Consider the following 22,097-nt stretch of genomic DNA (forward strand, 5'->3'; position numbering starts at 1 on the left):
GGTTCGTATCGAACCGTGATCTTCCATACATATTAGTAACAATTGACTGGAGAATAAAAATAAATGAAATAGTTATTTTAAGGACAAAAATGTCAATTTAACATTACAAGGGAGAAAACTATCACTTTTAAAATAACTGAGGGGGGAAAACTGCCACTTTAATAACACAGGGGGAAAAAGTGCTATAAGCATATAACATAGGGGGAAAAAGTGTCATTTTCCCGTTTATAAATAATTCAAATGTGCACCACATAACTTGAAATGGGGCATTGAAGATTTTGGGCATTTCTCCTTTTGGACCATTCATTCATTCTATAGAGAAACAAACACTATGTGATAGCTGCTGCATCACTCAAATCTTGAGGTCCCAAATATGCATTGCATTTACAATGGGGGATTAATTAAGAATCACAAACACATAAAATTTTTGAAATTGACAACAAAAGGAAATTTAAAAAGAAAAATCCATTGTTTAAAATTTTACCACCTTTCTTCTCTTATGGGAACTCATCAACTATACACAAATCTTTTCCAGCAATCATGTCAGCAGTGTTAGTCAGTCATATAATCCTTCTTGCTCCCATATATCCACAAGAAAATCAACCATTTCCTGTCGTCGTCGTAGCATTTTTATTAGTTCGCTCATGCTGGTGCTTATCGTGGAAACCGAAAAGATAGATAGATAGATACGTAAGCATATGTAGGTGAGATTGATTACAAAGGGAACTCACAGAGAGAGGAATTGGATGAGGGAAACGCTTGTTAGTTCCAAGCAAGTTTTCGTAGGTAGCATTCCAACTGAAAATGGCAAATCAGAAACGGTGTAAGCAAGATGAACCCGAAGAGACAGCAAAAGCCACAGGGTAGATAAAAACAACAACTTCAACAACCTGATCGACTAACTAGACACATATGGTGTGATATAATTAAACAGATATTAAACAATATGGCGGGACCATTTCAAGAAAGGCAATTCTCTGGAGTTTTTAAGATGATGTGAGATTCTCACTTTAGTACTGGCTCCCGAACTTGTCTTTGGTTCTCAGGTTTTTTACTTCCAAGCCACTGAAGCCTGGTCTGGTTCCAAAGAAGATAACCTGAAAATCAGTTAACTGTTAAAATAAATATAAAAGCAAAGACAAAATCGTCTAAGCGTGCTTTGCTTGTGCCAATTTGAATAATGAAAACGAGTCAATGATGGCCAAGACTAGACTCTTGTTTAAATGTAGATAACAATCGAAGGTGGAAAATAGATGAGGTGAGGTGTTTTGATTGAAGGAAGATTCAGAAAATGCGGTGAACTTGCCATGATTTACAAATTCTGAATGGTTGCTAGTGCTTCCAGTGCCAATATTCTGACTGAGGACCTGATTTGAAACACTGATAGACGACAGACTTCTCTGAGATTGAATAGTGCTATTTTCCATCTCATATGTGCTCGTGCTCCAGAAATCTTCTGATATACTAGGTTTTTTCACCAATCTCCCTTGAATTCGCAGCCCTTTCGATGGCTCATCCACAGCAATTATTGGTTGAGATTTTCCGCAGCAACCAAAGCAACCTCTGCTCTGTTTCAGTTGAGTTTATTTGCATATACAATACATAGTGACAACATGGAGTATGTCTTAATGAAAACAAAATAATAAGCCGAAAGATCATGCATTACCGATTAAAATCGGTACATTTTTTTGATGATTACAATCTAACCCTATCGGTAGTAGTTGTTCCACATAATATTGCAACCCTTGAACTGGGATGAGACTCGAATCCGTGACCTTCCATTTGGAAAGATAACAGTGATGTCATCAAACCACAAGGTATTTGGCATTAAAATCTCTACATAGATTCAAATGTATAACTAAAAAATAGTCATAAGATTATAACACACGTTTATCGTTTCTAAATTGCTGAAAAGGAACTTATCGTAAAATCACTTTAGGCCTTGAGTTGTCAAGTACACGCCACTATAATCCTCTCTATTTGTTTTGCACTGTCAAAAACCAGAATAAATTATTGGAAGCTAGCTTCTAGCTTCTCAAACACTACTTCGAGTAATTTCTCAAAAGCTAGCTTAAATTTTTTCAAACCAAACAGCTCTAAAGGTCAAAAGCTAGCTTTTCATAAGTTTATACACTAGCTTTTGGTGCTTACCAAACACACTCTTAGTCTCTTACTATGATTTTGCAGACCGTTAATTAGAATTCCAACAAATCCTTCTGACCAGACTATTTTCAATAAGCCCAAAGCATCTTATTATCTTTTCTTTGTATGCTTTCCACATTCTATTCATCCTCACCTTGCAACACAACCATTTTTACAGTCTCAATTCAGTTATATATGCTTCTCATCTTTCCCTCATTCTAAATCACATAAAGAACATACGGAGTATCATATTGAACTCTTCACAATTTTTTTTTTTAAACCTCGAGAAATATTTCAGTGACATAAAGAGCTCCTGAGGTATTCTTCTGCTTACTATTTCAGACTCCACATTCCCATTTGGCCATTTGGAACAGAAAGCACTAGAATAGATAATTCACATAAACTTTAGTCTCTCTCTGCATACTACCCAATAGCTTCCAGCATAAACATTGATTTTGTAAAACACTAAATGGAAAAGAAATATTAATGATAGAATAAAGAGCATGCTTCTATTATAAACAGAGACATAGAAATAAGGGAAAAAGAAATCTGGGCACAAATTCAGTCTCTGCAACTTCTCTAGTAAAGCTTAGGTAAGTTTTCAGTACAGATACAATGTTTGAACTTAAGCAATTTATTCATGTCCTAGCATGACTTTAATCAAAGATAAGCCTATTGTCAGGAAAGGGAGTTAACTTAAATTTCACGATATGGTTTGCGAGAATCAATTTCTTTTGACTAGACTGAAGCAGGAGGAATAATTCTGACAACTAGTACCCATAAGGCCATAATTATGCAGATTCCAATAAAAAGTATTCTTTCACAGAGATATAGCCATAGTGCCACACTACGTTTTTTTTTCTTTTTTTTTTTAAAAAAAATCTTTTTAAAAATAGGCATAACATATTTATAAGATTTAAATTTTTCCATTTTTAATGTAAGGATAATTTTGCAAGGGAAAAGAAAATATAAGAGGTGAGATAAGTGCAAAAAAAAACTCAATCTCTTCATAAGAAGAAAGCATCAAGCACTGAGAAATTTTTAGGAGATTCAGACTGGAATTCTTGCATATTTCTTTCTTATCTTCCCCTGGATTTTGATTCATCATTTCATCCCATGATATCATATTGCCAAACTTTACCCTCTTTTGCCATCTATCTACAATATATGCTTCCCCAAACAAAGAATTAATTCATACAGCTTGTATATGTGTTTTCAAAGCTAAAATTTTAACATTTTACATCTTAGCTCTTAAACTACAGGGTGTATGATGTATGCAGCTAATCAGCATTCCAGCTTGATTGATGAAATTCAACATTGATAAATTGCTAAACCCCTAAAATTAAAGAAGAGAGGTTAAAACTTTCCCCAATTTCCCTCAACCCCTTTCCTAATTTGGTCCTTTCCAGTTTCCACCAAAACAGAAATTAAACATATGAAACAGCTCCAAATTAATTAGCAATTAAAAGAAAAGAAAAGAAAATGTTGAGGTGGAATCCGAAGACATACCCCATGCAAGCAAGAAACTGAGTGATCCAAGCACTGAAAGAACTGTACAACATCATATACCTAAACATAGACCAAGAAGGCTAAATAGCAGCTCCTCACCACTCCAAATTCTCCAGATCATGAAGCCCAGACCATGGAAACCTTCGCCCAGAAAGAACCCAATTTTATTCCAAAAAGATTTTAAACATTGCAAGGTGACAGCTTTTTCTGGCAAATCATACCCATATATAGACATAGACAAAGATGCACAGATATGGGCATAATATCATATCATATATGAAAATGAAACTGAAATTATGAAACCCCACTGTGTGTACCTGGCGCAAATGGGAATGGAACTCGAGTGGGGTGGGTCTGTGGGGTGGGGGTGGGGGTGGGGGGGCGCCGCCGTCACAACTCCTTTCTCTCTCTCTCTCTCTCTCTTCTCTTCTCTCTCTCCTTCTTTTTGTGAAAGTGTGAAAATGGATCTGTTTGTGATTATTATGAAGTGGTAATTATCCACTTTTGTTATCCACACAATTAACGTAAATGGAAATTCCACTTCGCATGTACAATAAATTCCTTTTTAATTTATTTTTTTTGTATATTTGACATATTTGGAATTATTTTTATTTTAATAAATTTTTGACCATGTATTCTAAAAATAGAGTAAATACCAGTGGAAGTCCTTCAACTTTGACGACACCGTCACTTTTAGTCCTCAATTTTTAAATCAATCACTTTTAGTCCTCCGACTTTAATGGCACCGCCACTTTTAGTCCTCAACTTTTAAATCAACCACTTTTAGTCCTCTTACTTTTTGTTTCTAGCCACCTATGGTCCTTCCTTTACAATTGGACATCTAATGTCATTTTCTCAATGGCAATTCAGTCATTTGGTCCAAATTTTAGTGTTAACAAAGGAAAGTGGAGAATAGGGTTTCTTCAATTATTCTGATGAGGAAACATAATACTTAATACATTAATTATGAAATGACTGAATTGCCCTTGAGAAAATGGTATTAGATTTCCAATTGTAAAGGAAGGACCATAGGTGGCTAGAAACAAAAAGTAAGAGGACTAAAAGTGGTTGATTTAAAAGTTGAGGACTAAAAGTGGCAGTGCCATTAAAGTCGGAGGACTAAAAGTGGTTGATTTAAAAGTTGAGGACTAAAAGTGGCGGTGCCATCAAAGTCGGGGGACCTCCACTGGTATTTACTCCTAAAAATATTATGTTATTTAAAAAAAAATTAACTATATTTTTCAAACAAATTTCAGTTGTAGTTCTCGAACCTAAACCCTTCCTTATAGAAAAATATAAGACCTCACTGTACTTGTGATATTCTTAACTTATATTTTGTTAAAAGTGACATGATTATAATATGTTTACTAATATTGTCAAATATTACGTAGTAATTAAAGAGTTATTCAATTAAGTTATAACATATGAATTCATAAATTTTTCTTGTGTTTATGATCAGAACCTCAATTGTTACGCTGTTATATATGAACTATTTATATATCTTGTAAACTCTCATTGATATTTTGAAATATTTTTTTATAAGATTGATAAGATAATGAAAATTTTGCATTAAATTTCTTAAAATAGGGAGAAATTTTGTCTCATACATAGTACATTAGTTTGTAATAAAATATAAATTTTAATTAAAGCAATATGTAATTGGAATAGAAAATTTTAATTAAAGCAATATGTAAAGTTTTATTTAAGTAAAGAAAAGACAATGCATTCTTAGAATAATTTTATAGTATTATATTAATATCCTTTTAGGATGAAGATTTAAAAAATAATAATTTTCACACACATATATATAGAGTTGAAAGAAATAAATCAAATTAAGTAAATATTGGTATATTTTAATTCTTACCACAAAAAAGAAAGAGTTGAAAAAAGAATAGAAAAAATTACATGAATTCCATTTTATGAACACTAATTTAACTATTATAATAATAATACAAAAACAAAATGTCCATCATCGTTGTTATTGCCATTATTATTATTATTAAAAGGTTTGAAAAGATGTTGCAATGAGTAAGTTAATAATAATAATAATAATAATAATAATAATAAATTAATAATAAAAATAAATAAATAAATAAATAGTTAACAGAATATTTCGTTACTAAAGTTTGTACGGAAAAGTAAAAAAGCGGAAGATGGTAACTTTGAAAATGTATTATCATTGTATAAGGAATAAATCAAGATGTACAAGTTATCAATTCACATTATTATGCCAACCTAATTTTTTTTCTCGTTATAACCTTACTACCATTGGCTCTTATTATATTTAGGGTCCGTTTGGAAACTTGTAAAAAAAATTCTAGAAAATGACTCATTTTTTGAAAAGTATTTTAATTTTATGGTGTTTGGCTCAATATCATAAAACTTCATTTTCTATTTGGTTGAAAGTTAATAAATTGCATTTTTTTCTGTTTGGTTCATTTTCTTGAAAAAGAACATATTATTTGTTATAATAATAATATGTGGTGATGGTGGTGGTTGTGTTGATGTTGGTGTTAGTGGAAGTGGTGGTGGTGGTAGTAGTGGTGGCGGCAGAGATGGTGGTGTGATGGTAGTGTGGTGTGGTGTGGTAGTGGTGGTGTTGGTGGTGGATTTGTGACATGGTTGCAGTAAGTGCTAGGCGCTAATCGGGCGGCAGAGGAGCGCTTATGCGCCTAACTAAAAAAATAATAATAATGTACGTGTGTAGGTGTATATATATGTCATATTATATGTGTGTGTGTATATATATAATGAAAAAATTTAGCATGGTCGAGCCGACCGGATTAACTCGGTTAACTCGATCGAAATGGATGAGTTAACCTAGCCGAGTTAGGCGCTAGGCAGCCAAGTCGATCGAATTAGGCACTAGGCGGTCGGTTGCCTAGGCGGGCGCCTAGGAGGGAAATCGCCACAGTCTATGGGCGCTTAGAGCCTAGGCGGGACCTAGACCGATTTTTGCAACAATGTTTTGTAGTGATGGTGGTGGTAGTGGCGATGTTAGTGGTTGTTGTTGTGTGGTGATGGTGGTGGTGTGGTGTTGGTGGTGATGGTGGTGTGGTTGTGGTATTGATGGCGGTGGTGGTGGTGATAGTGTGGTAGTACTTGGTGGTGATGGTGGTGGGTGGCGGTAGTGGTTGTACGGTGGTGGTAGTGGTGATGCTATGGTTGTGTTGTGGGTTTTGTGGTGTTGGTTGTGGTGGTGGTAATAATAATAATCCGAAACTAATTTTATAAAGAAGAAAAGAAAGAGAGATGGAAATTAATGAATCCGAAAAATGTCTTCTCACTAAAAAATTATTAGAAAGACATTTTACTTCATATTGGACCTTTTTTTATTGATCAGAATGAATATTTTCGTTTGACTTAATTTTTCTTAAGTACCCAAACACTTGAAAATCCAGAAAATGACTTCCGAAAGTCATTTTCCGAGTTTCCAAACAGACCCTTAGTAGAAATTGCAATATTTTAAAAATTAAAACTTAAATACATAATTTTAAATTTTAAAATAAAAATTTAGCATGTTAATTTAATTTAATTTAATTTATATTTCAATCTTTTATTTAAAATTAAAATTCAAATATATAGTTATATTTAAAAATTAAAATACAAAAAAAAAATATTGGTTAACTAATGGTTCATTCATGAATCAAAAGCACTGGTTCATAAATTGTCTAAAACTGTATAGTAACGATTCAGCTAACGATTCTTATCAATGATGAACCTTGAACCGTCAGTTCTAAACTGTGAAGCCAACTAAACTATGGCCACCTCTAGCTAGGTAACAATATCCCCATTGCATTAGGTACAAAAGCCAAAAAAAGTAAAATGCATTCAATTTTAATTATATATAACGTAATTGATATCGATATTGATACACACTTTAGAATTTGACTTCTTATTCGCTTGACAAAAATCATGTCTGACATATATACGTGAAGAGGTAGACAATGGGTGGGGAATGTGAATTGCATGATTTTTATGTATGATTTCTTTTGATTTTGAAAAAAAAAATGTATGATTTCTTTTTTTTCTTTGGGATGGGATCTATGGGTACAAATTTCCTTTTATGAGGTGTTAAAGTAGTTCTAATTTCTAAAGCATGATATAATATGCATTAATTAATCAATCACTTTATTAAAGTTTTTGTGATTAATATCAAGTATATTATTTTTAAACCTTGCTTTAATGCGTAAGTGTAAAAAGAATTTTAAATGAAAATGTGCCATATTTTGATTATATCAAATAGTTATAAAAAATAATTAAGAAATGAAGTTATTTCTTTTAAAATTGTCCATCCAATTTCATTTTCTGGCATGATGACAACACTAAAGTAGAATATATTGAAACATTTTTTTTATATGCACGCACACACGGTTAATACTTCAAAATGCTCTTTCAAACTGTCATAGTTCCTAAATAATAGCCCTCAACTACTAATTTACCCAAAATGATCTCTCGATTATGCAAAAATTATGTATTAATTTTAGTCTTCCGATCCTTTACTTGCATATTGGGAGTAATTAAATTGAGTAAAATTTACAGAATTGAGAAGTCATTTTGAGTGAATTGGTAATTGATGGCTTATTTGAGAACTATGGCATAATCGAGTGAACATTTTGTGTGAGCATGCATGCACGTGTATGTGCGTATGCAAGATCATATGAGAACAATGACTCATATATAAAATGTGGATTAATATAATCTCATTCATCTATCTGAGTTGATCAATAATGACTGAAAAATAAGGGAAAAATGTAAAGTTAGTTTCATAAATATTTTAAACATTGAAAGTTTATAATATGAAATTGACCCTTTTTTTTTCTTATTTTTTTCCATCATTGATCAACTCAGCTAGATGGATAAAATTAATTCGCTTTTTTACAAGAAATATTGTTCTCACGAGAGTGTGTGTTAACTGTTAAGAGCACTATGGCGTTGTAGTATGATGAAGAAATGTGAAATATGGGGCTTTGAGTTGGGAATAATTGATGAAAATAATATAACTTATAAAACAATAATGGGTTGGGCAGTATTGTGGCAATCATTCACCTAACCTTATCAATAATCATACCTAAGCTAAGCCGCCATTATTAGGGTTTCACTGCCCTGCCAAGTTGCAATTCAATTCCATTATGCCCAACCCAATTCAAGAAATTCATAAACTTAATTGTTTGTCTTAATCTTCACTACACTCATTTCCCTGTCTTCTACCTCTGATCTGCCATTGTGTCTGCCCTCAATTAAGAATGTCCACAAGTTTCAATCCATACTTGTTTTGGACAACATTTGTGTGTATAATCAATGTTTCTAAATTGATATCCAACAGACAATCCCAGGGGGTTGAGTGTGGACCTCAAAATCTTAAGTCTGCAAATTGATAGCCAAATTAAAGCAATTAATAAGTTTTCCTGTGACTATGACTATGTACCCAAAAACAAGTTTTCAAGTAGGTGATTTTTATGGGGGTGGAAATTGTGTTGGTGATTAAAAAAAATGGATTTTTCAAGTTGTAATTGGCATTGAAAGGGTGTGTTAAGAAATCATGGATCTCAGCGCTGAATTATGCTTACTTCTCAAGGAGTCACTCATCATGTGACTATTGTGAGTCAATTATGCTTAACCACAAAGTTTTTTGACTATCTAGTTGTCATATTCTACTTAAAACCAATTGGTGATAAGTAAGTAAACATTAACCATTTAACCACATCTTTCTATGGTAAGCCACAACACCACTTCTTGAATCGAGGTTAAACCCAGTCCCCCGGTCGATGTCCAACAAAAAACAAAAGAACCAATTATGAGGTTGTATAGTACGTATGACGGCATGGAGTAGAAGACACTGATGTTTCGTATAAAAATATGGAAAAGTGAGAGTATTTTGATCATATCAGGCGATTGATGAAATTTTTTTTTATAGGTGATATTTGATAGAATGGAGGTTATGTTAACAATTTCGTACACCAATATAAATATGAGTTGTCACTTCGTAATAGTTACTTAATGACAACAACACATGGTAAAAGCAATATATGATACGATTCAAATACTCCTAAAATTTTCAGAAATTTTATTTACTATGTAATTAGCTTTGAAGGAGTATGATAAGATCGGTACAAAATAGCTTAATGTACGAGTTTGTATAGTCCATAATATAATAATGCAATGAGCAACTTCATCTTCATATGAAGAACTTATCAAATTCTATTACATGTATGTACTTCATTTTATTGTTTATTTTCTTACACGTTAAATAATTATCAGTTTTAGAGTGTGTTTTCTCTTTTATTTCCTTTTTCTGTTTTGAAGTTTATATTTTCGAAAATATGAGTAGTATTTTCTTTAATTATTGTTAATTGTATTATTGCTTTAATAATAATTGTTAATTGTGCCAAAGACCTTGTGGTCTAGTGGCATCTGGTGTCCCGATTAACACTCTCACATGGATGATGGGAGTGGGTTTGAGCCTCAATGGAGGAAACTGTTGACTCTTTGTGCATACTACATTGTAACAAAGTCGTACTCAAAAAAAAAAATAAAAAAATTGTTAATTGTGCTTTATACTTTTATGTATAGATTGATTGATTGGGGGTGTTTGGCAATTGATAAATAGCTATTAGCTTATAGCTAATGGCGGATTGATTTAACTGATAGTTATTAGTAGATTGGGTTAGCAAAAGTGATAAAGAGATTTACAAAAAGCTTATTAACCAAACATTTATATTGACTATTTGACTTGATCAAAAGCTAATAATGATCAAATAAATCAAAATTGACTATAAGTTATGTTATCAAATAGTGCATATATATTCAATCATTTTCAGAATCCCAGGTCCTTTTGTTGCCTAATGGTAGGCAGCTAAAATCTCGGATCTTGTATGTAGTTGCATTATATTTGCACATGATTGAGCTTACAGACCTCCCTAATCTTATTTGAAATTAGAATTAGTTGATTATATATATATATATATATATATATATATATATATATATATTCTGATTGATTGTCAACTCTGGCGACATTTGAATATGTTTGACTGTGTATTTTAGGGATGCTTAATTTTTATTTTTTTTGACAACAGGGATGCTTAATTGGTTGTAAAGCACCGTCAAGCTAAGTAGTGCATTTGCTGATAATTAATAGTGCACACATGAGTGTGCTATTAATTATAGGTCCTGTGTACACTATCAGTTATTCGCAGATGCACTATCAAACATTTTTAAATGCACGATTGTAATTATAGGAATGCCATCTCATTTTTTCTTTAATTTTAATTCATTGATCATTTTAGATTAATAGATAAGATTAGTGATCACGTTTCTCAAAAAGCTACTAGTTCCTATATGATGTTATTATATATATATATATATATATATATATATATATATATATATAATTCAAGTGAAATAAAAATAAAATTCATTTGAAATTCTTGTCCACTTTAATTGAGTATTAATTTATTTATATTTTTAAAATCTAAAATTAATATAATTGAGTATTAATATATTTTTACGATCACAAATTTATAGAAGTGAGATTTATCTAGTATATACAATTATATATCGTGATTGTGAGTTTCTCTCGTTAATATAAATGAGATGGTACTTTAAAAAAATGATATTTTTTATTCATTTTTGACAAATTTCATGAACTATATAGAATAACTTGAAGTAGCAAAGAAAAAATTACATACTATATTGTTCTAGAATTGCTACTAATTCTATAACTACTTTCTCGAAGAGTTAATATCGCTTATACTAGGGCTCAAACTCATGATTTTCCATTTAGAAAAGCAACTTTGCGTCACTAGACCACAAGACCATTAGCTCGTGAAATATACATTAATGGTCCATAAAGTGTACTCAATTTAAGAAATAGTGTAAGGGCAATATCTTGGGAAGATTTTGGCTTCTTTTTTTTTTTTTTTTTTGAGTGATGTGAGAAACTTGCGTCCATTACCCGAAGGCATACATCGTGTAAATCATGCTCCTGCATAATAGTCCGCATACCATACATGAGAAGTAAACCACACTAGCAAAATCCTGTGCGATGAGCTCGACCGTAAATCCGTAATTAAAACTGTAAAAGTTTAGTCATTATCAAACTCGTGATCCTTTAGTATGAGAATTATGCTCTATTATACTTATCCCCACGCTTTCGGACCAATATATATATATATATATATATATATATATATATATATATTTTTTTTTTTTTTTTTTTTTTTTGTTTCTAGGGGTAGTCCCATCTTACGCTTTTTTTTTTTATTTCTTATTTTTCAACTGGGTTTTGTACATTTGGAAAGCCACATACATGATCCCACAAGATACTGTTTGGATACTGTTGGACCATATACATAAATTCTGGTGTTACAATTCATAATTTCATATCCAAGAGAGATCACAAACCAAACCAGTCTCTCTTGTCCATTTTGGCTAACGTCGTAATAGACCCGACCAACATACAAATGATGCGATTCTCTCTCCAATTGTTATTAATGTTGTCTATTCTTTGGCACGGGGTCTGGTTCATATGCGAACAGGGCTTTCTGTGCGGTCGTGTCGTGATTAGATACGCATAAATGTATTACAAAGTGTTCGAAAATGCACCATTAGGTGTGGTGCATTTTGTGCATTTCATTCTAGTGCTTTTCCGAACAGTATGTGGTGCATTTATGCATATCTAATGGTGCAATCCTCACCAGCCGCACGAGAAGTATTGTCCTCATTTGAACCAGTATCTTTTGATGCAATATTATTTTTAAGATTTTTAAAAAATAAAGTCTCTTTATATACACTGATGTCATAAAGTATATTATAGCATAGACATTAAGAGAACAATTTAGCGAGACTTTTTAATTTACAGAAAAATTTACAGTCGCTATTTAAATGTGTGTTCTGGATGAAGCTCTATTTGTGACTCTAGCCAACAAAGAATTATAAAGAAGCAAATCAGCCTAAGTTATCCATAAATGATCGGCTCAAACCAAGAAGGCCAAAAGACAGTTCTCACAAGAAGTCAGACTTGAAATATTGTGGTCACCAAGACACTTTAGTTAATTGGCCAACTTAATCGTGCATATTTATAAATGTCTACTGTACAATATAATGTCGGTCGTAAATCGTGATTCGTGACAATGTTGGACATTAAAAATATTAAGGAATGTGGTATGTTTTGTAATTTGGCATAATTAAATGCAAAGGTTCAATTTTGTCAAATTACAAAATATACCACATCTCTTACTATTTTTAGTATTCGACATTACTACAATAAACCAAAAACCTGCAATCACTAGTAAATATGAAAGTTTTCTCTTGTTTCAGATCATGTCTACTTATTGAACCAGTGAGCTAAGCCCGTTCGGGCAATATGAAAAATTTCTCATTCAATTCACATGATTGTTAGCCACAAATACATGAATTATATTTTCAGCTGCAAATCTGCAATGAATAACAGATCATGATTCCAACATATCACACAAAACAAAAGTGTTAAACATGATGTTTCCAGTTGGTAAGTTACAACTGCTGCTCTCAGACAATGCAAAATATATGGCATCTTTGTGTGTGATGATGGAGCAGAGTTCATGAGCTTATAATGCTCGCAGAATCGAGTGCTTAGCGGCTGGGTTGAGCAGATTAACGGGAGCCATACCCTTTCTCCGCCATGGATTCATAGATGCCTCACCGTTTTCGGATATAAGAGAAGGCAAGGAGCTGCTGATACCAAAGCCAAGAGGCGTCTTCTCCTGTTTTGGAGTTATCACCAGAGACCTGGAGATGTGGCCAAAACACTATTATTAAGCATTTAAGCTCGCTGTGTTAATTATAGACCGTATGCATTGCCCCGTTGTCCTTAAAAAAGCAAATAACAGTACTCTTACTTCATTTTCACTCAAATGGAAACAAACAACTTTTGGAAGTGCCTTTCAAGCTTTTTAAAAAGTTACGATGATTAGACATTGGCTAGAGTGGAGAATGATTTGTTCCAAGTTGGATTCGAGGTTGTTGTGAAGGCCAACCTCCAAACTTTACGGAGGTCCAGTCAGACATTGGCTAGGAGCGACCAGTCAGTCAATTGCTCGAGCAGGAAAAGTTTCTTGCATAATCCTTGTATGCATACAACAATAAAAATCCAGTTTGATTTTTAGAAGTTTCTTTACACATCTAAGCACAGAATAGCTTGTCCAATTGAATAATAATGCTCGACCTAAAAAGGAACTTGACGAATAGTGTTGAGACTTTTTTAAATTTTGTATGTCTAACTAAGTAGTTTATCGCTAATAGGGGCATAAAACAAGCATAGGATCGGACCGATGTTTCCAAACGAAAAGGAGAGAGTTGGTGAGAATACATACATGGTGGATATAGGTCCCTCGTATGCATATGCTATAAAGCCCTGTCGCTGCTTGTGCTTGGGATTAGCTGAGCATATCACATATACTACCCCGTGTCGCCTGATTGTGCGGCAGAAAGCACACATTTTCTTCACCGATGATCGCACCTTCATACCTAATTCAACAGCACCAATAACAATAACAACAATAATAAATAATAAATGTCTGCACTAGAGACCAAGAGAGAGAATCAAGAGCCATTTATCGAGCTAACTGGGATTGAAGCCTTATAGATGCTACAACAGTATTCCTTCCTTTCTGCTCACTCCGGTTTTCCAGTTTCTACTAGCTAATTTACTTTCAGATTCATAAGAAATGTTTTTTAGACAATTTTACAGCTTTATGAGCGAACTTAACGACTCCATTATAATGGAATATCTTAACAATGGCATGGTCTATCTTAGGGAAGGCAACGGGTTATATATTTTCAGGCACCTGACTCTCTCGAACCCTATTAGGATTGGTTCGGGTAGAGAACATGTGCTCATCAATAAAAGGCGAAGAATTTGATAAGTCAAAATGTAATCTTTTAGGACACAAGTACCTTCTCCAAACTAATGGCACTGCGGGAGAGCTAAAAAGGTCACTATTAGGGCTGTCACAAAACATAATCATTTTAGATGCAAGTACCCATTCCTTCAGTTTTAGCAGAAAAGACGCAATCTCCTAGAATCAAACTTCAACGCCACCATAAAACAATAAAGAAGAAACTGTAATCCTCTCTACTGTTGATAAATTCTACTCACAGTCCCTCTCGCTTTAGGCTAACACATAAAGATCGCATTCAATCGACCCGTGTGAAGAACAGGTGCCCAATAACAGACTACAAATTTAACAGCTCCAAAAATGCAATCTTCCTTAGCAAAAATTCCATTTCTTTATAGGGTGTGTATTGGGTAAACCCTACCTAGTGACCCTAGCTGGCAAAAAACCAACAACTTAGATTGTTCATAGCTGACCGGCTCAAACAAAAAAGACAAGGAGACCGCTCTTATTAGGGGCTTTCTTGGTCTCTTACTCATGGAATAGCTGAAGATCAGACAATCATTATTAGGGGCTTTCCAATTTCCAAATATTCAAATAATATCATCTTCTTGGGCATGATTAACCTTCCTTCATTCCTAATTATCACACAAAAGATGCAATCTACCAGAATCAAACATGAACCCAGTATCCATTACAAGTTCAATTCTTTCTGTTCATTTGACAACAAAAACCCCACATCCTTAAACCCATAGAAAGAATTCAACACTGAGCATCAAAATAGAACATGTACATATACCATACACACAAAAACACAAACCCATATGTACAGAGAATGCGAAAAACAAGTACCTGATCGAATGTTTTGTCACTTGTTAAGAAGGGATTGGAATCAAGATTTGGGTAACCTCGATTGTGTAATTGCAGATTGCTCACAAGTCCCTTACTAGTGGGCTGGTCTTATATTGTGATTTTAGTCTAGTATTGTATGTATGGGACAAATATTCCTGGCTTTATTTGCAGATTCCAGTGAATCCATATATACAAATAGTTTAGAATGCCCATTGGATTTGGGCCTGCAAGGCTGCAACTGTAAGACCATCCCTAACGAACATCGGCAAAAAAAATGGAAAATTGCACTTTTCGTCTCAAAATTATAGGGTAATTATAAAATTAGTCGCTAAGTATTGGTCATACACTCATACTCACTTTTTGATTCTAAATTATCATTGGGTGCATTTTTCGTATAGGGTCATTTGCAATTTTAGTATAATCCATGGAAGAAAAGTGAGCATGAAAATGACGAGAAGTGCAACTCCAATTATAACTCAGGGACGAAAAGTGAGCATGACCAACACTCAAGGACGAATTCTACAATTACCTTAAGATGAAAAGTGTAATTTTCCCGCAAAAAAAATGACACAATTTGCCTCTAACACTCCAAAACAGTAAAACTTTTACCCGTGGTGGGTGAATAGTATTACGTCATATTTGGCGCAGTATTATTCATGAACGTCAAAACTTTGAGGTTTTATTTTACTGTTTTGCCCTTGGTCTTTTCTTTTTTTTTTTTTTAAATAATTTCTTTTGTATTCTTTTTTTTTTTTTGTATTTACATATTTTGTTAAATATTTAAACATAAATTGTATATTATTAAAAATAATTTGTATCACTTGAAAGATCTCATCAAGACGATTAAAACAAGAGTAATATTAAATATATATTAATTATAATTTAAATTACATAAAACATAATCAAATTTTTAATTTATTAAATTACATTAAATTACAACTATATGTTATATTAAAATAATAAAAGTATTAATATAAATTTTTAATTTATGAGAATATAAATTATTTTAGTTTAGGAATAAAATTTGGTGTAAATGGGTTGGAGATATAAAAAAAATGGTGTAAGAATATGTTAAGAATATTTTTTTGGTGTAAAATTTGGTGTGATAGGATAAATATGAATATGGAAACAAATTTTACAATCATGTATTGTGAAAATGAAAACATTAATACGAACCATGCTATAATAATCTATACTATATATAAAAATAATATCCTCCTCTAAAATTTTCCCGCCCAAACGTAGGGGCATTTTAGTAATATGATAATTAATAATAATAATAATAATAATAATAATAATAATAATAATATAACTTCCATGCATATTTCTGCCTTAATTGCACCTCATTGACAGAAAATGAAAAAGGAAACCTAATTTATTGAAAATGAAATTAACCTCCAAATAAAACAATGAACACGTACATTTTTTATGTATTCATCAAATGAGATTAATGTTTTTTTTTTTTTGTAATTTACAAATTTTAAATATTTATTAGTTAAGTCAACAATAATTTTATTGAGATAAATCCATATCTATATCTATCTATATCTATATATCTATCTATATAAATAAATAAATAAATAAATAAATATATATATATATATATATATATATTATAATAATAATTTGTAAAAATTATTCCAAAATTCCTATCTCAAAATTTATTCTCCTCCTATTAAATTTATTTCCTTAAACTTAGTGACACAATTACCTAATCTTCCCTTAATTAATTTTGCTAATTAGGGGGCTAAATTGTGTAGGGCCCTCCCTCTCTCTCTTTATGGCTATAAATACAAGGAGAAACCCAGTCAGCCACCACCACTAATTTTCATCTCTCTTAAGTTCTGTTGTTTTTTGTTTATATAAAAGCATCAATATTTACATAGGAAGAACCACCATTCTCCATAGATGTGTGATATATTTGTTGTAGCACTTTTGCTCTTCTCCTCATCTCCTTTATCTCTGCATTCTCCAAATTCATGAATCTCTTCAACAGCCCACCGATTTCTCCATTCCCCACCAAACCTCCATCCCCTCTCTGCATCTTCGCATGCATGGATTGAGAAGGGGTTTTGTCTATGGCACTGAAGTAGGGAATTGCAGGGCTGATTGTGTGGATGGGAAGAGAATTTAAGCTTTGCTTTATAGCGTCAATGGCGTGAGCTTCAAGCTCATAAAGTGAAGTGATTAAAAGGTATTGTGCTTTGGCACCATTGATAGGTTACAATTTTTTGGATCATAGGATCCCAAGGTCTTCCAAGAATTGTTCAAGAGTTTACCGTTGTCATTTCTTAAGTATGCTTTAAATAGGCTTAAGTAGTTAATAGTTGATTGATTTAGTGATAGATAGATGATAGCTAATTGTGTTAATTATTTTTATCCGTTGATATAAATTGGTATGCATAAGAGGAGGTATTTGGTAAATTTAAATAAAAATTTAATAAATGCAAGTACTATAATAATCAACAACTAAGAATAAATTAGATTTTTAAAATGTTTTTGATTGATTTAGTGATATATTGATTTGGTAATATCCTACAAATAATTCACAGATTATTACGTCCATACAATTATGCAAATTATTTCAATTCACATATTATTACACATATAAAATTATGCTAATGGTTGCTTTTGAATAAAATATTATAATTATGGTAATTAAGAAATTAATTCACACATTATACTTTTATTAAACTTTTTTTTATACTTTCCGTTATATAGATTTTATCTAATCAATTAAGAAATTAATGGTACACATATTACAGAATAATTAAAGAAAATTAAAAAAAAAACATATTTGGACATAATTATAGAAAATTAAATATACACATATTCTGTCTATAATTAAATGAAATTAAACATACATATATTTGGACATAATTAAGGAAAATTAAATATACACATATTAGGTCTATGATTAAATGAAATTAAACACACACATATTATTCATAATTACAAACATGTATTTAAATTTTCAAAAAAAAAAAATCTGTATTTAACACTTTAATCTTACTATGGTAATTAAACATAGAGATTCTTTCATTTGATTATTGTATATTTTTTTTTACTTAAAATAATATCAATCTTACTATGGTAATTGAGACTTTTCCTAATATAATTTTTAATTAATCAATTTCAACATGCATGAATATATAAATCTTATAATTTCAAATAAATGTATATTTTCAAATATTAGAATTGATTATAATTTCATCACTAATTTTATTATTTAAATATATATAAGATTGCCATTCAAATCACAAGGAAGACAATTTCAATTAACGCTTTCATATGCAATGTCTATTAATAAAATTCAAGGGCAAAGTAGCAAATATGGATCTCATGTTAAATTGTTATTGAGTAAACCAGTTTTTGTCGATACTCAATTGTATATTGTTGCATCTAGAGTTAACCATCCCAGAGGTCTCAAAATTTGTATTTGCGGTAACTCTAGAAGAAATTGTACTTCAACTAATAATATAATTTACCAAGAAGTTTTTAATAATTTGTAATTTTAAATAATTTGTATTGAAATTTTAATTAAAAAGTTTTCTTTTAACTAATTACCCATCTTAAATATCAATTCATATTTTAATTGCAAATATCTATATTCATAACTTTTTCATATTAAATCAACATAATTATTAAATATGAAACTATATAAATGAATAAATCTAATATCTTCTTTTCATATATGAAAATAATCTAAATATTTCAAATTGTTAGTCCGTGCATCGCACGGGTATCATTAAATCGTAACAAATATTTTCAATCATACTATATTATATATATGCTATCAAAAAATACACGAATTACGAATTCTGGCTGAGATACAAAAATTACAAATGTCAATCATATTATATTATATATATGCTAATATATTACGAATGTCAATCATATTATATATAATATATAATAATAATAATAATAATAATAATAATAATAATATAACTCCTATGCATATTTGTGCCTTAATTGACACCTAATTGATAGAAAATGAAAAAGGAAACGAAAATCACTAATTGACTATAAATAAAAAAAAAAAGATCCCTAATTGATTGAAAATGAAAAAGAAAACAGAAATTAATCATTAATACTAGAAAATGAAAATTGAAAAAGGAAATGAGAATTACTAATTGCCTGCAAATAAAAAAAATGATCCCTACGCCATGCCTATAAAATGATAGGATCGAACTTGAGTTTGCCTTCCCCCTGTGCACTACTCAAGAGATTCAAGAATTGGATCTTCTCTCTAAGGTTTTTCCAAGAATGGTGGTTGTCGTCATTCCCGGTCTTGATCGTCGTCGCCATTAACATTTCCATTGATCTGTATCCTCTATCGGTTTTCTTCCTATTTTCTAAGTTCCCACATGTATGCATATGTTTATTAGCACGTCTTCCGTGTGCAGGAACATGTATGCATATGTTTAAAGATGGGTCCTTTTTGTTTTTAAGTCATTTTTATGTGATTTATTTTTGTATATACGTGATAGATCTAGCATTGAATCAATTACTCGGACTTTGATGAAATGGTGGAGAAATTACTTAGCATTCAAGTTATTGTTTTTACTATTCAAAGAAAAACAAAAACAAACCAACAAAAAACAAAAAATATAAACATATGCATCGATTGAATTGAAGTTTGAGGAATTACCGGAATTATAAATGCGAAACAAGAACTTTTGCATCCTTTTCCCCTGAAAATTGAAGTACACGCCCAAACACTTCAGCCCGAACAATTTAAAAAAAAATATTTAGCAAACAATAGAAAAGGAATATAAAAAACGATCCATAATTCAATGATTAATATTAATAATGTTAGCAGTAAAAATGAAAAATGAAAAAGAAAACAAAATTAACTTATGAGAAAAAATAGAAAACATAACAAAATTAAATTACCAGGAAACGGATTAATAATAATAAGGTTACTAATAAAAAGGAAAATCCTAACAAAATTTCCATTACGTGTTTTCCCGTCCAACCACTTCTGTCCAAACAATAGAAAATGAAAATTTATTGAGGAAACAATAGAAAAGGAAATAAAAAAGGGTCCATAATTTACTGATTAATGTTAGGAACATACTGTAATGGGTTTTGATAATACCAAATGTAATGTTCAATCCCCTAAGTCTCGATAGATAGGGAATAATGTAAGTTCGACAAGTAAACTAAGAGCGAAAATACAACCGGGTAATTGAGCTCAACTCGGAAAATATTTAAGCTTAAGGTGAACTTGTTTGAACATCTTAGAAGTTTCGTGTTGTAAGCTTATAGATAGATCAGAAGAAGGCACGAGACATCACTGGAGGAATAAGGGTCTGCGAGACATCAACTAAGTCTCGAGACATAAGCAGAGTTCGAGAGATGGAATCTCTCGAAACATCAATCCAGTTCGAGACATGAGATCGAGACATCAAGTAGTCGAGACATCAATTTTTGGTCTCAATAGACTAGCACTTCTCCGATGAACTGAACGACAGTTAACACGCATAGATAAAGTAATCTAAGTTTGGAGAAAAAGAATATCATGGAGATAAAATATTAAGGAGGTGCTGACAGAGTATTATGGGAAAATAGAACAACCGGAAGTGGATGCCACGTCAGAACTCCACAACCAACGGATAGAAGATGCACCAATCAAAGGTCGGTCTTATTCCCTAAAACGAGGATTAATGGGAATATAAAAAGAGTAACTTTTACCAAAAGAAGTAAGTGAAGTATGGACTCAAGATAGTGGAATATGGGATATTCACTACAAGACAAAAGGTTCAAGTTACAAGACCACCACTCCATGAAACATGCTAAATATATGCAAGTCCCATGATTGGCATGGGAGACAGATTTCAAACGGAATAATTTTCCCTTCAACGGAATTATTCCTCAACTCTCATATATAAGGACGTGAAGACACAAGTTCAATATACAAGAGAAAAGGTTCGAAAAATTCAAGCTATCATAAGAGGTGTCTAGTTCAAACGTTCAAAAGTGCAAGTGCTTAATTTGGAATATCATACTTGATATTCATAACAGCGAGAAAACACATCTTAGTGTTTTGAGAGAATTACAAAGCTTAAACTACTACACATCTAGAAGGTGACCGAAGCTACACTACAAGGAAGATTATCCATCGAAAGCTTTTGGTCAGATTGGAGATTGTTACACTCAACCTGTGACAACCGGAACAACCTTGCTTTGGAGAAGGCAAGAAGAGGCGGAGTAACCTGGGAGCTGTCTTGTGAAGATCCTGAGGCTTGAGGCGGGCTTGGTGATCAAAGCTCAAGTGNCGTGATCAAAGCTCAAGTGCTCGAGAGGTGGAGTAACAAGAAGCGGGGCGAAAAACTTGAGGCTTGAGGCGGGCTTCGTGATCAAAGCTCAAGCGCTCGATATTGTACTAAAAAGGAAAGTTTTAGTGCAATCCTTCTAGGGAGTTTCTAGAAGAAGAGTGGACGTAGACGGGTTGGCCGAACCACTTAAAAATCTCTCTCGCATTTACTTTCTGTTTTTACCTCTCGCTAACTATCTCTCGAACTGCACTGCATATAACCACACCTCTCGAACTAACTCAAACTCGTGCAAATTAAAAGGGGATAACTTTTCCGCTGCGCATAAAACTTTGTCTTCATCTTGTGAGGTATCGGACCTAAACATCCTAAGTCCAATACACACGAGAGGTCGAAAAAGATTTGCAAAAATCTTATACAAGTCTATTCACCCCCC

At 32.0% G+C, this 22,097-nt stretch overlaps 1 protein-coding gene and 1 long non-coding RNA gene across 2 annotated transcripts; both read right to left on the reverse strand.

The window, feature by feature from the left end:
- Nucleotides 1–276: 276 nt before the first annotated feature.
- LOC116002873 lies at nt 277–4,019 on the reverse strand. The gene is made up of 6 exons (XM_031243057.1): nt 3,969–4,019; nt 3,652–3,792; nt 1,307–1,563; nt 1,010–1,097; nt 732–798; nt 277–610 (listed from the first exon to the last, which is right to left on the reverse strand). The coding sequence occupies exons 2-6, from the start codon at nt 3,717–3,719 to the stop codon at nt 557–559; spliced, it is 534 nt and encodes a 177-aa protein (XP_031098917.1). The 5' UTR covers nt 3,720–3,792; nt 3,969–4,019; the 3' UTR covers nt 277–556.
- Nucleotides 4,020–13,000: 8,981 nt separating this feature from the next.
- Nucleotides 13,001–15,502, reverse strand: LOC116001839. The gene is made up of 3 exons (XR_004094308.1): nt 15,381–15,502; nt 14,007–14,160; nt 13,001–13,422 (listed from the first exon to the last, which is right to left on the reverse strand). It is a non-coding gene; the product is annotated as an uncharacterized LOC116001839 (long non-coding RNA).
- Between the last annotated feature and the right edge of the window lie 6,595 nt (nt 15,503–22,097).

Source organism: Ipomoea triloba, chromosome 13 (assembly GCF_003576645.1).
Source record: "Ipomoea triloba cultivar NCNSP0323 chromosome 13, ASM357664v1".
Taxonomy (NCBI): domain Eukaryota; kingdom Viridiplantae; phylum Streptophyta; class Magnoliopsida; order Solanales; family Convolvulaceae; genus Ipomoea; species Ipomoea triloba.